The sequence below is a fragment of the Panthera tigris genome, chromosome B4 (assembly GCF_018350195.1).
Source record: "Panthera tigris isolate Pti1 chromosome B4, P.tigris_Pti1_mat1.1, whole genome shotgun sequence".
NCBI lineage: Eukaryota > Metazoa > Chordata > Mammalia > Carnivora > Felidae > Panthera > Panthera tigris.
In genome coordinates this window covers 95,211,214-95,225,161 of record NC_056666.1, presented here as the reverse complement: position 1 = coordinate 95,225,161, position 13,948 = coordinate 95,211,214, and the positions used below count along the sequence as shown (strand labels likewise).

The following is a 13,948-nucleotide window of genomic DNA, read 5'->3' as shown; positions in this document are numbered from 1 at the left end:
AAAATTGGATAGTACGTTTTTCTATATTCTATATTATTTTAGAATAATTAATGATAGATTCTAATGCTTCTAAAATTCGCTCTTACTTTTATGGTGAAGTAATGATAAAGTAAATTAGGCTACTACTTAAAGTTATTCTCATCTAAAATTTATCTGTTTCAACAATCTAAACATGTTCTTACTGTAAGCTTATAATATGTTAGGATGAAATAAAGGTTACTATTTTGAGTGATATCAAACATAATTCATTTTACCTTCTTTGTATTCTGAATCTAGACGCTTCTTTATTTCTCCCTTCCATTTAGTGAGTTTTGAAGAAGAAAGGAAAAACATCAGCAAAGAGGTAAAAAAGCTGTAATTTGCAATGGTTAGGATAAATCCAACCACAAGTCCTGAAAGAAACATATATATACACAGAATTATATTTAGTCCATACATTAATGCTGTGAAAAAAAAGAATGGATTTTTTTTCAGTTCTTTTTCACATTAAACCTGAAATGTACATTTCTAATACATTTTCACTTTTATCAGTTCAGATATTACCAAATAGTAAACTAAATGTTGATTTCATTAAATTGAGAGATTTTTTTTAAACCATATTTTGACCTCCTTTCAAACTATGAATATATGAATGTATTACTGTACACATTTTATTTTATAATCAAATTACAGAACACAATAAATAGCAGTGATTCATTATTAAGCAATATATATTATATATGTTATATACAACATTTGGATAGACAGCTAGTTTGGAAAATTTCAAAGTTAACTGTGGATCTCTGCAGAGAGGTTAAACTGTGGCATCTTTCAGGCTTCTAATTTTTACATTTCCCCCCACAGTCTAGATCTTTTTTTCTACTTAAAGGCTAGCTCTTTGGCTTTTCAAAAACAGTTCTACATGCTCTATTCTTGAGCCTCATAAACTATGGGAGAAGATATAGATAGTGTTTCTTAGCTATGTTTTCTTATGTAAATCTATGAAAACAGTCCTGGGTTTTACGTGAAATTAAAAATGGAGTATTTTCTGTGAATGTATTTTTTAACTTTTTCTTTGTTTCTTTTATTGGACAAAGAAGAAAGGGAACATCTTACATTTTTCCATGAATGACCAATTTCAAGGAAGGCTTATCAGGAGAGCAAAAAAGAGGGAAGCTTACATTAAATGAAACAGAAAAGAAAAAAAACAGAAAGAAAGAAAGATGTACTCTTGATATTATAGCAATATGTAAAGAGGCCACTGAAATCAACTGCTAAATCAGTCAAACATGCTTGAGACTTAACTTGTTGTAGGTTACTAAACTGAGAAATTATAAAGCCTGTCTCTCAATAATTCTATAAAGAAAATGCACATCTGCTGGAATTAGCTTCTTAAATTACTCAGATAATCCTTAAAGGCCTTTGTTAGAAAATTTGAAAATAAATGTTCTTATGAGAGATGCCTGGGTGGCTTAGTCGGTTGAGTGACTAACTCTTGATTTTGGCTCAGGTCATGATCCCAGGGTTGTGGGATCAAGCCCTGCACTGGGCTCCATGCTGAGCATGGAGCCTGCTTAAGATTCTTTCTCTCCCTCCCTCTGCCCCTCTTCCCCATGTGTGTGTGCTCTATATAATAAAATAAAAATAAAAAAGAAATTGTTCTTAGTAGTAAAACTTGGTGGCTGAGATAGCAAAGTACCCTAGTTTCTATTACCACAATGGTTAGTAAATTCTACAAAAATGAATGAGACAGAGGATTCTGGAAAGATGGAGGAGTAGGAAGCATTAAGAATCTGTCTTCCCACCTAGACAACAATTGCACAGGCAGAATCTGTCTGACAAAACTTTTTTGGAACTCTGGAGTCTACTGAAGGCTTGTAACTTTCAAAGGAAGGCTTGGAAGGGAAACTGCAGTAATTTTGGTCAGTTTCCCATCACCACTCCCAGCCCCATGGCAGGAAGTATAGGAATTGCAGGAGCAGTCTGCACACAGGTTATGAAAGCCAGGGCGGACAATAAGGACTTGTCTTTCTTTAAAAATTTTTTAATCTTTATTTTTGAAAGAGAGAGAGAGAGAGAGAGAGAACGAACGTGAGCAGGGGAGAGACAGAGAGAGAGGGAGATAGAATCTGAAGCAGGCTCCAGGCTCAGAGCTGTCAGCACAGAGCCTGATGCAGAGCTCTAACACTCCAACCATGAAATCATGACCTGAGCTGAAGTCAGACACCCAAGGGCCCCTGGACTTGTCTTTCAAATATGAGGATTTGTACTCTGATCAATGATTGCTGCTTCTGATAATGCAGATATAGACACAGAGGATGGCAGCCATTGTTGCACTCCACCCCTTACTGTTGCAAGCCCTTTCTTGCTGAAGGAACTTCCAAAGGATTTAAAGGGTTGATTCCAGCCTCCCTTCATTTCTGGTTTTCCTCATTTGGAGAGCCATACATTAAAGACTAGGACATTCGAAAGAAACTGAATTTACGGGGAAAATTAGAAAGTCACAGTGCATACCCAGAGAAAGGTATAGGCTTAGAAAAGACTGGGAAGACCTTAAGTTTACACCTTAGGGTGATCTCTGGCATAGAGACAGCCTGCAACAATCAAAAACAAGACAAAACAAAAACAAAAAAGAGCAAACCTTGGGGACAGGGGAAATTCTGACTTCCAGAGTTACCGTCTTACTAGATTTAAATGTTTAGTTTTCAAGAAAAATATCACAAGGCATACAAAGAAACAGGAAAGTATGGCCCATTCACAGGGGAAAAAAAAAAATCAATGGAGACTGTCACTGGAAGGGCCAGATGGTGGACCTACTAAGCAAAGACCTCAAAACAACAGTCTTAAGGATGCTCAAAGAATGAAAAGAAGACATGAAGAAAGTCAAGAAAACAATATGGAATATGGAAATGCTAATAAAGAGGACAGAAATCTAGAGAAAAAACAAAAGGAAATATTGGAGCTGAAAACAATTCAGTAAAGATTCAAAGGCACATTTGAGCTGGCAGAATAAAGAAATCAATGAACTTGAAGGCAGGCAAAGGAAATTATCCAGCCTGAAGAACAGAAAAAAAAAAAAGACTGAAGAAAAGTGAACAAAGCCTAAGGGACAAGTGGAACAACACACACGTGGGAATCCCAGAAGAAAAAAAGAGGACAAGGGATAGAGAAATTCTTTGAAGAAATAACAGCTGAAACCTTCCCAAGTTTTGTTTTTTTATTAAACTTACCAAGTTTGATGAAAGACACATGTATAAACATGCAAGAAAGCAGCTTATCAAACTCCAAGTAGAATGAATTCAGAGAGCCACATTGAGACACATTATAATCAAACTGTTCAAAGACAAAGACAGTCTTGAAAGCAGAAAAAGGTAAGCAACTCATCACATACGAGTGATCCTCAGTAAGATTATCAACAGATTTCTTATCAGAAATTTTGGAGGCCAGAAGGCTAGAAGGCACAGGGCTGATATACTCAAAGTGTGAAAAGGAAAGAAAAAAAAAAAAAAACACCTGTCAAACAAGAAGCTTAAATCTAGCCAAACTATTTTTCAAAAGCAAAGGAGAAATTAAAAGTTTGTAGGTTATTGATGTTATGCTGGCAAAAATTTAAATGAAAATGTTGTAACTCCAGGATGTTAAATGTAATTCTTTTGGTAACCATAAAGAAAACAGTTATAAAATATACACAAAAGGAAATGAGAAAGGAATTCAAACATTCTACTACAAAAAATTAAACACAAAAGAAGACAGTAATACAAAAAATGAGGAACAAAAAAACTGAAAGGCATATAGAAACAAATAGCAAAATGACAGAAATAAGTTTCTCCTTATTACTTTAAATGTAAGGGGCTAGGGGCGCCTGGCTGGCTCAATTGGTAGAGCACTCTCGATCTCAGGGTTGTAAATTTGAGCCCCACACTGGGTGTAGAGATTACTTACAAAAAAAAAAATCTTCCAAAAAAAACCAAGTATGTGTAAGGGGATGAAACACTCTAATCAAAAGACGTAGACTGTCTATGTGAAATAAAAATACATAGTCCAATGCTGTCTACAAAGAATGCACTTTAAAGACACAAAGGGGTTGAAAGTAAAAGGACTGAAAAAAATATCCCATGCAAACAGTAACCAAAAGAGAGCAGGGGGGTGCTATACTAATAACAGACAAAATAGATAAGCTCATTACTACACCTGTGTGACATAACCCCATCTTTTTCTTTCTCTCTTTCTTCTTTTTTTTTTTTTTTTTTTTTTTTTTTTTTAGTATTTCCTTTCTTTCTGGCATAACATAGATGCTCTAGGTTCTTCCCAAACCTAGTTTTCCCCAGCCCTGGAACCAGTCATTTCTCTGAGGAGCTTTGGTTCATTTCAGTGGCCAATCTCACAGTGTGCTCATTGCTACTGGGGTATATTTACTTTTTTGTGGACAGGACAAGTAAATACATGCATACACATGAACATACAAATATACACACATGCACATACATGTGCACATCTACACATACATACACATACATGTATTTTAGAAATCACAAGATCATACCAAGAGCTCCCATTACAATCCATCTCCACAGATTCTCTTGCTCCTCCTCCTTCCACATTTGTATGCCTCCTTCTTTGGTAAGAACCCCCCCAGTTTAAAACAACAATGACAATTTCACTCATTTTCTCAATCCCCTATCACATCTAAAATTTGTAGAATTACTTCACTCTTACTACAACAAAAACAAACCACACCAAAAATAGTTCAGGATTTGTTTGCAATTCTCTTCTTCCCTTAACCCAAGACTGAAGGAATATAGTTAAATACTATGTTTTCTCTTTTTCCCTCCAGTGTGCTTACAGTATTAATTTAAAATACAATTGGGTTCATTTGTTTTAGTTTGCTTTCAGTTGTAGATTTCCCCTTTTCCATCCTTTCTAATTTTATTGCTTAAAATATGTAGAATACTAGCATGATTTCAAAAGTCAAACTTACACAAAAAAGTATATTCAGAGAAGGGTCACTTCCTCCCAGGTCCCTTTGCCCCTCTGACTATATTTTGCTCTCCCTCCATTCTTTGTAGATAACAAACTTCATTATTTTCTAGCTTATCATTCCTGCATTTCTTTTTCGAAAGATATATATATATATATATATGCATATATATATATGTTTTATTTTCCCTTTTTTTTAATTTTTAAAGTTTATTTATTTTGAGAGAGACAGAGAATGAGCAGGGGAGGGGCAGGGAGAGAGGGAAAGAGAGATCCCAAGCAAACTTTACACTGGCGGAGCCCGATGTGGGGCTTGAACTCACGAACCACAAGATCATGACCTGAGCAGAAACCAAGAGTCAGTGGCTTACTGACTGAGCCAACCAGGTACCTCCCTTCTTCTTTATATAAAAGCAGCATTCTCTATTCTCTAAGTCCTTCTCACCTTAAAAGCACATTTAAAAAAAGTTTTATTTATTAATCTCTGCACCCAATGTGGGGCTCAAACTCATGACCCCAAGATTGCAAGTTGCACGATGCTCTGACGAAGCCAGCCAGGTGCCCCTATAATCATATTTTTTATAATAATTTTTTATTGGGTTTTTAAAAAATGTTTATTTTGGGGTAGGGGTGCAGAGAGAGAGGAAAAGAGAGAGCTCCAAGGAAGCTCCATGCTGTCAGTGCAGAGCCCAGTGGGGCTTGATCTCGCGAATTGTGAGATCATGACCTGAGCCAAATCAAGAGTGGATGCTTAATTAACTGAGCCACCCAGGCACCCCTTTTATAGTAATTTTTATAGTTCTCCTTTCAGGGAGAGAGTGTCCTAATTCTGCCTTTGAACACTCGGGTCAGTGGCACCCAAAAAATTTACATTTATTGTTAATTAGTCTCTCATGAGCTTGGCTGCTTTAAGTCTAAGTTTCCAGTTTAGAGTCGGTGTGTGAAAAAAATCCACCTGCTGGCCCTGCAGGGTTGGGGACCAGTTTCCTAGAATGTGATCATCACACCAAGGCACTGTTATCTTGTGTGGCCCTGTCCAGACTGCTTGCTTGTATTTCTAAGTACAAATTCTTCCATCCCTGTCTAACTTTATTGTTAACAATTTCCATTCTCAGGGCACGTGGATGGCTCAGTCAGCATTAAGAGCATGTGACTCTTAGTTTCAGAGTCATGAGTTCAAGCCCCATGTTGAATGTGAGGCCTAGTTAAAATTTAAACAAACAAAAAACCCCCCAAAAAACAATTTCCATTCTCTGTAACTTTTAAGATAAATATATTCAGTGTTGTCATATAAAGATTTTTGTTAACACATTAAACAAAACTATTAATAGAAAAGATATTAAGCAGGTGTTAATATTTACTTAATAAATGAGTATGAAATAGTATCTTCTTAAATAACAGAACAGGGGACCAGGTTTTTATTTTTGTAGAAACTCTGATTAGCTCAACATTCAGATACTGCAACTAGTGAGACATTTATTGATTGATCACTCGAGAGATACTCAAATATTGGCATTTTACTCAAGTTTATCAAGCTTAGTACTTTAAGTAGGCTCCACGACGCTGAGATGAAGACCTAAGATGATATCAAGAGTCAGATGCTTAACGGACTGAGTCACCCAGGCACTCCAACTTTAGTGCATTCTAATTTAAAGTGTAAGAAGTAGGGGGCGCCTGGGTGGCTCAGTCGGTTGAGTGTCTGACTCTTATTTTTGGCTCAGGTCATGAGCTCATGGTTTGGGGGTGTGAGCCCCAAGTTGGGCTGCCAGTGTGGAGCCTGCATGGGATTCTCTCTCTCCCTCTCTGCCCCTCCCCCACTTTCTTTCTCTCTTTCTCTCTCAAAATAAATAAACTTAAAAAAATAAATAAAGCGCAAGAAGTAGGGTAATGCTGTATAAAGTACTAACAAAGTACTTTAGCTCTGGAGTTGAACAGTCTGGAGTTCAAACTTTGGCTCCTCCATTTACCTCTGAATAACTAAATGTTTCCCAACTGTAAGCCTCAACTTTTCATTGGTGAAATAATAACAGCAATTCCTACCTCATTGGCTTGCTGTGAAAAGTTAAATAATTTTTATAATATACTTATTATATTACGCAGATGTAGAAGGCCTTTAATAAATGTTAACTAATATCACTGGCAATAAAAGCAGCTGCAGTGGAAAAACCTATTCAACCTTGAAGTTTTTTTCAATTGATTTTACAGTATTGCAAAAGTAGTACATAACTATTGGAGGAGAAAGCCAAAAATATGGAAGTATACATAGTAAATGTGAAAATGTCTCTGTACACCCCCACACTCCCATCCCTTCTCTATAGTCACTATTAACAATTCGTTCCACTGTTTGTAAACAAACCCAGAGTAGGAGGGCCCTAAAACAACCTATACTGAAATGCTACCAGTCATCTACATCCTTTTTACTTCAACCACCTTAAAATACCACAGGAAGTGATCAATGTTCATATGGATGACAGGTTCAGAATGAGGAAATAAATCAAAGGCAATGTACTTTGAAAGAATGATTTCTTTCATGTAGTCTAAAAATATCTTGGAATTTTTTGCAACTGCTAGCTATGTCTGAACTCTTAAATTAGTAACTGCAGTTTCCAGTTCTAGATTCCATCTCCTGGAACCACCTCTGGAATCTCTAATTGTCAGTAATAAAAACTGATATGAAAAACAAAAGGGTGCTCTCAAAGCACTTCAAGATTCAAGAATTATGGCTGCCTTCTGAGTTTTAAACAGGTAAATTCTGCACTTAACAGAGCCATAGGGGGAAGTAAAACAACACTGTCTACAAATGTCACTGATAGCAGGAGTAGAGTTACACCCCAAATTTCAACCATGGTGACCTGGGTATAATAACCCTGAGAGGCAGAAAAGGGAAAGGCAGGACTAGAATTTTATAATTTAATCAACTCAAATATAATCAATTCTATCATAGGTAATCTACTACAGAAAGACTGTGGGAATCAACAGAAGGCTCATTAGCCCAAAATAAAGAACATGAAGGCCAAAGAACCAGAAGTTGGCAGACTTGTTGAATTCCGTACAAGGGATGGGACCCTTTGACTGGTGGATTTGCAATACTGGAGACAGGGAAACTGAAGGACTCCATAAAAATCTGCTTTCTGTTCCTTTTCCTGCTTCTGTTCTTGCTAGGACCTGCACCCCCACTTTATACAAGCCTCATAAAGCAAACAGTGTATATCCTCCTTGTAAGGGACAAGGAGTTAATGATTTCTTTAGAATAGATAACTTCTAAGGAAGGACCAGGTAAGAATGACCCGAGGAAGCCAGCATATGTGTATTCCAGACCACTGGTGCTAGACATCTTGACCAAGGCCCCCTGGCTCCAAGAAATAACACCTGGACCTTCTCCTTTGTTCTAACTGGTTCCTGGATGCCTAAAAAAACACATACACCAGACCACAATCCTCATTAAAACCCCACACGCCAAACAAAGATGGGACTCTCTCTCCTTTCCTTTCTGTGTCTCCCTCTGTCTGTATTTGGACTCTATATCTTCCATAAACTTCACTTTCATTTCATGCTGACTCACATTTGATTTCTACCCTGCGCACAGTCAGGGATTCTCTTGGTTGGTCCTGTGTGACCCCCATCTGGGTCTTTAGACTCGGCTTGCTGGCATCATATAGACTGTTTCTCAGACTTAGTACTCACCAAAGAAAAGTTCTGGTTATAATCTTACTTCTCAAGTGGCCTGACTACAAGAATTGGGCATGCCTCAGCAGTGATGTTTTTATTCAGTCTGCAATCAACTAGTTCCATATATCTTTTTAAAGACATACTTTATTATTATTATTTTTAAAGTAAGCTCCACGCCCATTGTGGGACTTGAACTCATGACTCTGAGATCAAGAGTCACATATTCTACTGACTGAGCCAGCCAGGCACCCTGACTAGTTCCATATTAATCAGATTAATAAAAGTGGTATACTGATTGCTAGTACCAGTCCCTTGTGACAATGAACAACATAAACTGGTTTTCTTAGGTCTTATCAACTCTGGGTACCTGATAGAATGAGGCTTCTATTTCAGAAAGATCGATCACCAGATCTGAACCATGGTGACCCAAAAGAGGTAAGGCCACCCTCTGTAAGACCACATGGAATACAACCACTAGCCTTTCCAGACAATACTCCATTTGTGTGCATTTCCATTACATTTACAATATATATTTCTGGGGATTAAATGCCTCAAACCTGGGGTGCCTGGGTGGCTCAGTTGGTTAAGCGTCCGACTTCGGCTCAGGTCATGATCTCACAGTTTGTGAGTTTGAGCCCCACATCAGGTTCTGTGCTGACAGCTCAGAGCCTGGAGCCTGCTTTGGATTCTGTGTCTCCCTCAATCTCTGCCCCTCCCCTGTTCACTCTCTCTCTCTCTCTCAAAAATAAATAAAACATTAAAAAAATTTAATAGTAAATGCCTCAAGCCCATCTTATTTATCTCTGTTCCCTAAAACTGTAAGTTCTCTAACAGTGGTATTTTTTTTAGGTTTTCATTTAAATTATAGTTAGTTGGAGTGCCTGGGGTCTTAGTTAAGCATCCAACTCTTGATTTCGGCTCAAATCATGATCTTGCAGTTCATAGGATTGAGCCCGTGTCAGGCTCCATGCTGACAGCAAGGAGCCTGCTTGGGATTCTCTCTCTTCCTCTCTCTCTCAAAAGAAATAAAGAACTTTAAAAAAAAAAATAAATTCTAGTTATTTAACATATAGTATAATATTGGTTTCAGGAGTGACAGTGGGATTTTTATCCATTTTGTTTACTACTAAATCCTAAGTGTCCAGGACAGTGCCTGGCATACAGGGAACCCTAACTATATATTTGTTGAATGAATGAATGAATGAATGAGAAAAAATGGTAAACCATTATGCCTAATAGTCTTGGTAGGTAAAATCAAATTTAAAATTGTCAAGTCAAAAAACTGATGATGGATTGTCCATTCTGAGCTCAAAGGAATACAATGACTAGTAATATTTCCTTAGAGTAAATCATTTACACAGTGCTTCCCAGTGCTTTATAATCACTTTCCCATATATTCCCTCATGTGATCCTCCTTATTCTAGAAATAATCTCTCTCAAAGAGATCAGAGGCCTCCACTTCAGTGTTCACCTTAAGCACTGCCTCAACCCCTCCTCTCTTCCATCATCACCGAAGTACGTGTTCCAGTGTCATAGGGGGCTCTTAACACCCATATCCTGAGGAAGTTCTGAAACTCTTCTCGATCCCAAGCACACTAAAGGCATGATATGGACAACCTTAGTAAAATTCCTATGACTGTGAACAGTAGTGGAAGGAAGACAATAACAGTAACTAACATCTATAAAATACTTAATGTGTGTGCCAGGTACTGTGCTAACCTTTGTACATGGATGGCTTCTCATAGATCAATGCTGTAGATAATATAATTTATTCTCACTTTACAGATAGGCAAATGACAACACTGATGGTTTAAGTAATTTATAGTCATACTCCAGGATGGTATTCCCAAGTCCTATATAATTTGAACTAGCATTACAATTTTTTTTTTTGTTCTTAAGGGAAAAAAAAAAAAAAGCTCCAAACAAAAGATACCAATATTCATGGAATGAAATGATTAGAAAAAAGAACAGAGGTTTTAAAATCAATGTACAGGGGTGACTGGGTGGCTTGGTCGGTTGAGCGTCCTCTTGATATCAGCTCAGGTCATGATCTCACAGTTCCTGAGTTCAAGCTGCACATTGGGCTCTGTGCTGACACACACAGCTTGCTTGGGATTCTCCCAATCACCTCCCTCTCCTTTCTCCCCTCCAATAAATAAAAAAAAACATTAAAAAGAATCAATCATATATTTCCTAAGTACCTGTTATGCGTGTAACACTATTCAAAGAAGCATGGGACACAGAAGCATAAGATCCACTCCTGTCTTCTGGGAGTTTACAATACAATCGAAAGCACACAATAAATCACTAATAGTAAATGTTTATATAATGCTCTATAGCTTTTTAAAAATTTTTTTAAACTTTTTAATTTTTTTTTGAGAGAGAGAGAGAGAGAGAGAGACAGAGCATGAATGGGGGAAGAGCAGAGAAAGAAGGAGATGCAGAATCCAAAGCAGGCTCCAGGCTCTGAGCTGTCAGCCCAGAGCCCAATGCAGGGCTTGAACCCACGAACTGTGAGATCATGACCTGAGCCGAAGTCAGACGCTTAACTGACTGAGCCACCCAGGCACCCCTAACGCTCTATAGCTTAAACAGACATATTGTCCCATACATTATCTTGTCTGAACCTCACCAATAAGCCCTAAGGAACTATTTCATAAGAGATGAAGAAACTGAGACTCCAAATTGTTAGGCAATGTGGTAAAATGTGGGGAAATAGGTTCTACTTACATAAATGGGTTAGAAAAAGCTTAGGGTGGAAAGCAGCTGCCACAGGGCAATAATGCCCAAGGTTAGCTAGCAAGATATTGTAATGGGATCACAAATACTTCCATCTGACGCCAATATACTATTGTACTCTGATCACAAACTCCACTTGCCCCCACACCCTTTGCTTCTTACGCACACAACTTAATGATTACTGATTGTTTTCTCCACGTTCACATGTGTAAGATCTTGTTTTCTTCATGTTCACCCACATGGGTAATATCTTGTAAGCTCAATAAATGTGGAGACGAAACCCCTATTTGGGGCTCTTGTCTCTTCCTGGACACAAGCCTCTCTTGTATTCAATTCTGCATCCGTTCTCTTGCTGGACAAGAGAGAACTCCAGACTCATAGTATGTGACAGCAAACTTCACTGAGATAGCAAGTGGAAGTCTCAGAATTCAAATACGTATCTTCTAATTCTAAATCAAGCTAGGCAGGAGAGGAATAGAAGCCCAAGGACTAGAAGGCAGGAAAGCAAATGGTAGCAGGAAAGAAACAAAAGTAGAGATCGGAAAAGGAAAAGCAGGGCAATATACAACATGGAAACCAGGGAAGACAGAATTTCAGGAAGGACTTGCCCTTTCTATATGTCAAGAATGATAATAATCAAGGCAAGACTACTTGAGAAAGGACATTTTTAACAAAGCATAACTATGTGTTATATTCAAACGGAAACCAAATTATTCACTTTAAATTTTTTTTTTTAATGTTTATTTTTGAGACAGAGCATGATGGGGGAGGGGCAGAGAGAGAGGGAGACACAGAAACGGAAGCAGGCTCCAGGCTCTGAGCCATCAGCCCAGAGCCCGACGCGGGGCTCGAACTCACGAACGTGAGTTCGTGACCTGAGCTGAAGTCGGACACTCAATCAACTGAGCCACCCAGGTGCCCCCCAAATTATTCACTTTAAGTGAGTTAATACTTCCAAAGTGCTAACAGCAGTGCCTGGTACACAGTATACGCAACATAAGCATTTGCTAAACAGATAAAACATAACCATTCCTAAATTATATGGCAAGACAAAATATATGTCAATATGGTCTGTTAACTGTAATTCTCAATTACCCTCATGGGAGGGAAAAAAGTCCTTGAACAATGTTTCTCAATCATAAAGGAAGAGACTTAGCATGATTCTGAAGAACTGCCTGAAAATAAGCAGCCAATAAATGCTGGCTATGTCTATGCACTGAGCTAGGAACTTTATTGTGATTACCTGATTTAATTCTTACTGCAACCCGGAAGAATGAAATCAGAAATAGATCAAGGATTTATAGGGCCTGGTGCTTATAAATTAAAAAAAAAAAATATATATATATGTACATATATATATGTATACATATATACACACACATACACACACAAACATAGCTCTTACCTTTGTAAAATTTACAAAACCATAGGACCATGAGCATACACTGCTAGGGTTCTTCCCAAGGCCTTAGAAGGTACCACTGCAAGTGAAGATGCCATGAAGTTTAAGCTGTATTAACTTCATGGTAGTTCTTTAGGTTGGATATTAAAAATCCCATTTCACTGAAGAGAAAACTAAGGCATAGGGAGGTTAAGTGACTCTCCCAAAGCCATAACTAATATTCATTTATTTTTATTTTATTTTTTTAACTTAAAAAAATGTTTATTTTTGAAAGAGAGCAAACATGTGAGCAGGGAAGGGGCAGATAGAGAGGGAGACAGAGAATCCCAAGCAGGCTCCATGCTGTCAGTGCAGAGCTGGACAGGGGACCTGAACTCACGAACCATGAAATCATGACCTGAGCCGAAGTCAGATGCTTAACTGACTGAGCCACCCAGGCACCTGCTGTAACTATCATTCAAATCCATCCTGCCTGATTCTAGCACTTGTTCTTTTACCCATCATGTTATATTGCTTCCATGAAGGCCTGCTCAAGTTTATAAAACTTTGAGAAACATCTGCTCTATGTGAATACAGTGGCAGCAGAGTGTGTTTACAGTGCTAAGTTAGGCTAATGAGCAATATTTTGCAGGTTAGATAGGTGGCTTCAAGACCTGCCAGTTCTGAATAATTGTCATTCTATAGTGATCTTACCTAGTGATCCATGTAGTAATTGAGGGGGATTCTCATGTCTTAGGATTTAAAACACTGCCAGGAATGAAAGTCTCAATGTCATATCAGACCATGTCACCCCACTGATCTGAGGCAGGTGAGGTTCCACCTAGTTTGAAATAAAATCTTTACTGTGTCCCACAAGCCCCCTTAATTACCTGGCCCTTGCCTATTTCTTCAATTTTATCTCTCACCATTTTCCTTTTTTCACTATTTTCCAGTCAAATGAACTTTATGCTCACACCAAATAAGCCAGGGTATGCATCGGGGTCTTTTCCCATGTGATTCTGTCAGCCTGCAACCTGTTTCTCTCAGACTTTCTCATTGCTGGCTTCTTCAAGTCTCGGTTCACAACTACCTCCTTAGAGAAACGGGTTATGCCTGACCCTATCTACAAAAGAATGCCTGCATCCCCCAACATACACTCTTTATTATCTCAGTTTTTCTCACAAACTTTATTATATAAAAAGT

The 13,948-nt window shown here is 38.0% G+C and overlaps 1 protein-coding gene across 3 annotated transcripts in view; it reads right to left on the bottom strand.

Moving 5' to 3' along the window:
• Positions 1 to 13,948, bottom strand: part of TMEM19 (transmembrane protein 19) — a 30,352-nt gene that overhangs the window by 13,311 nt on the left and 3,093 nt on the right. For all 3 annotated transcript variants that reach the window (XM_042992754.1, XM_007082251.3, XM_042992755.1), the window contains one exon: positions 255 to 392. In XM_042992754.1, the coding sequence (XP_042848688.1) occupies positions 255 to 392 (138 nt within the window). The remainder of the gene's footprint in view (positions 1 to 254; positions 393 to 13,948) is intronic.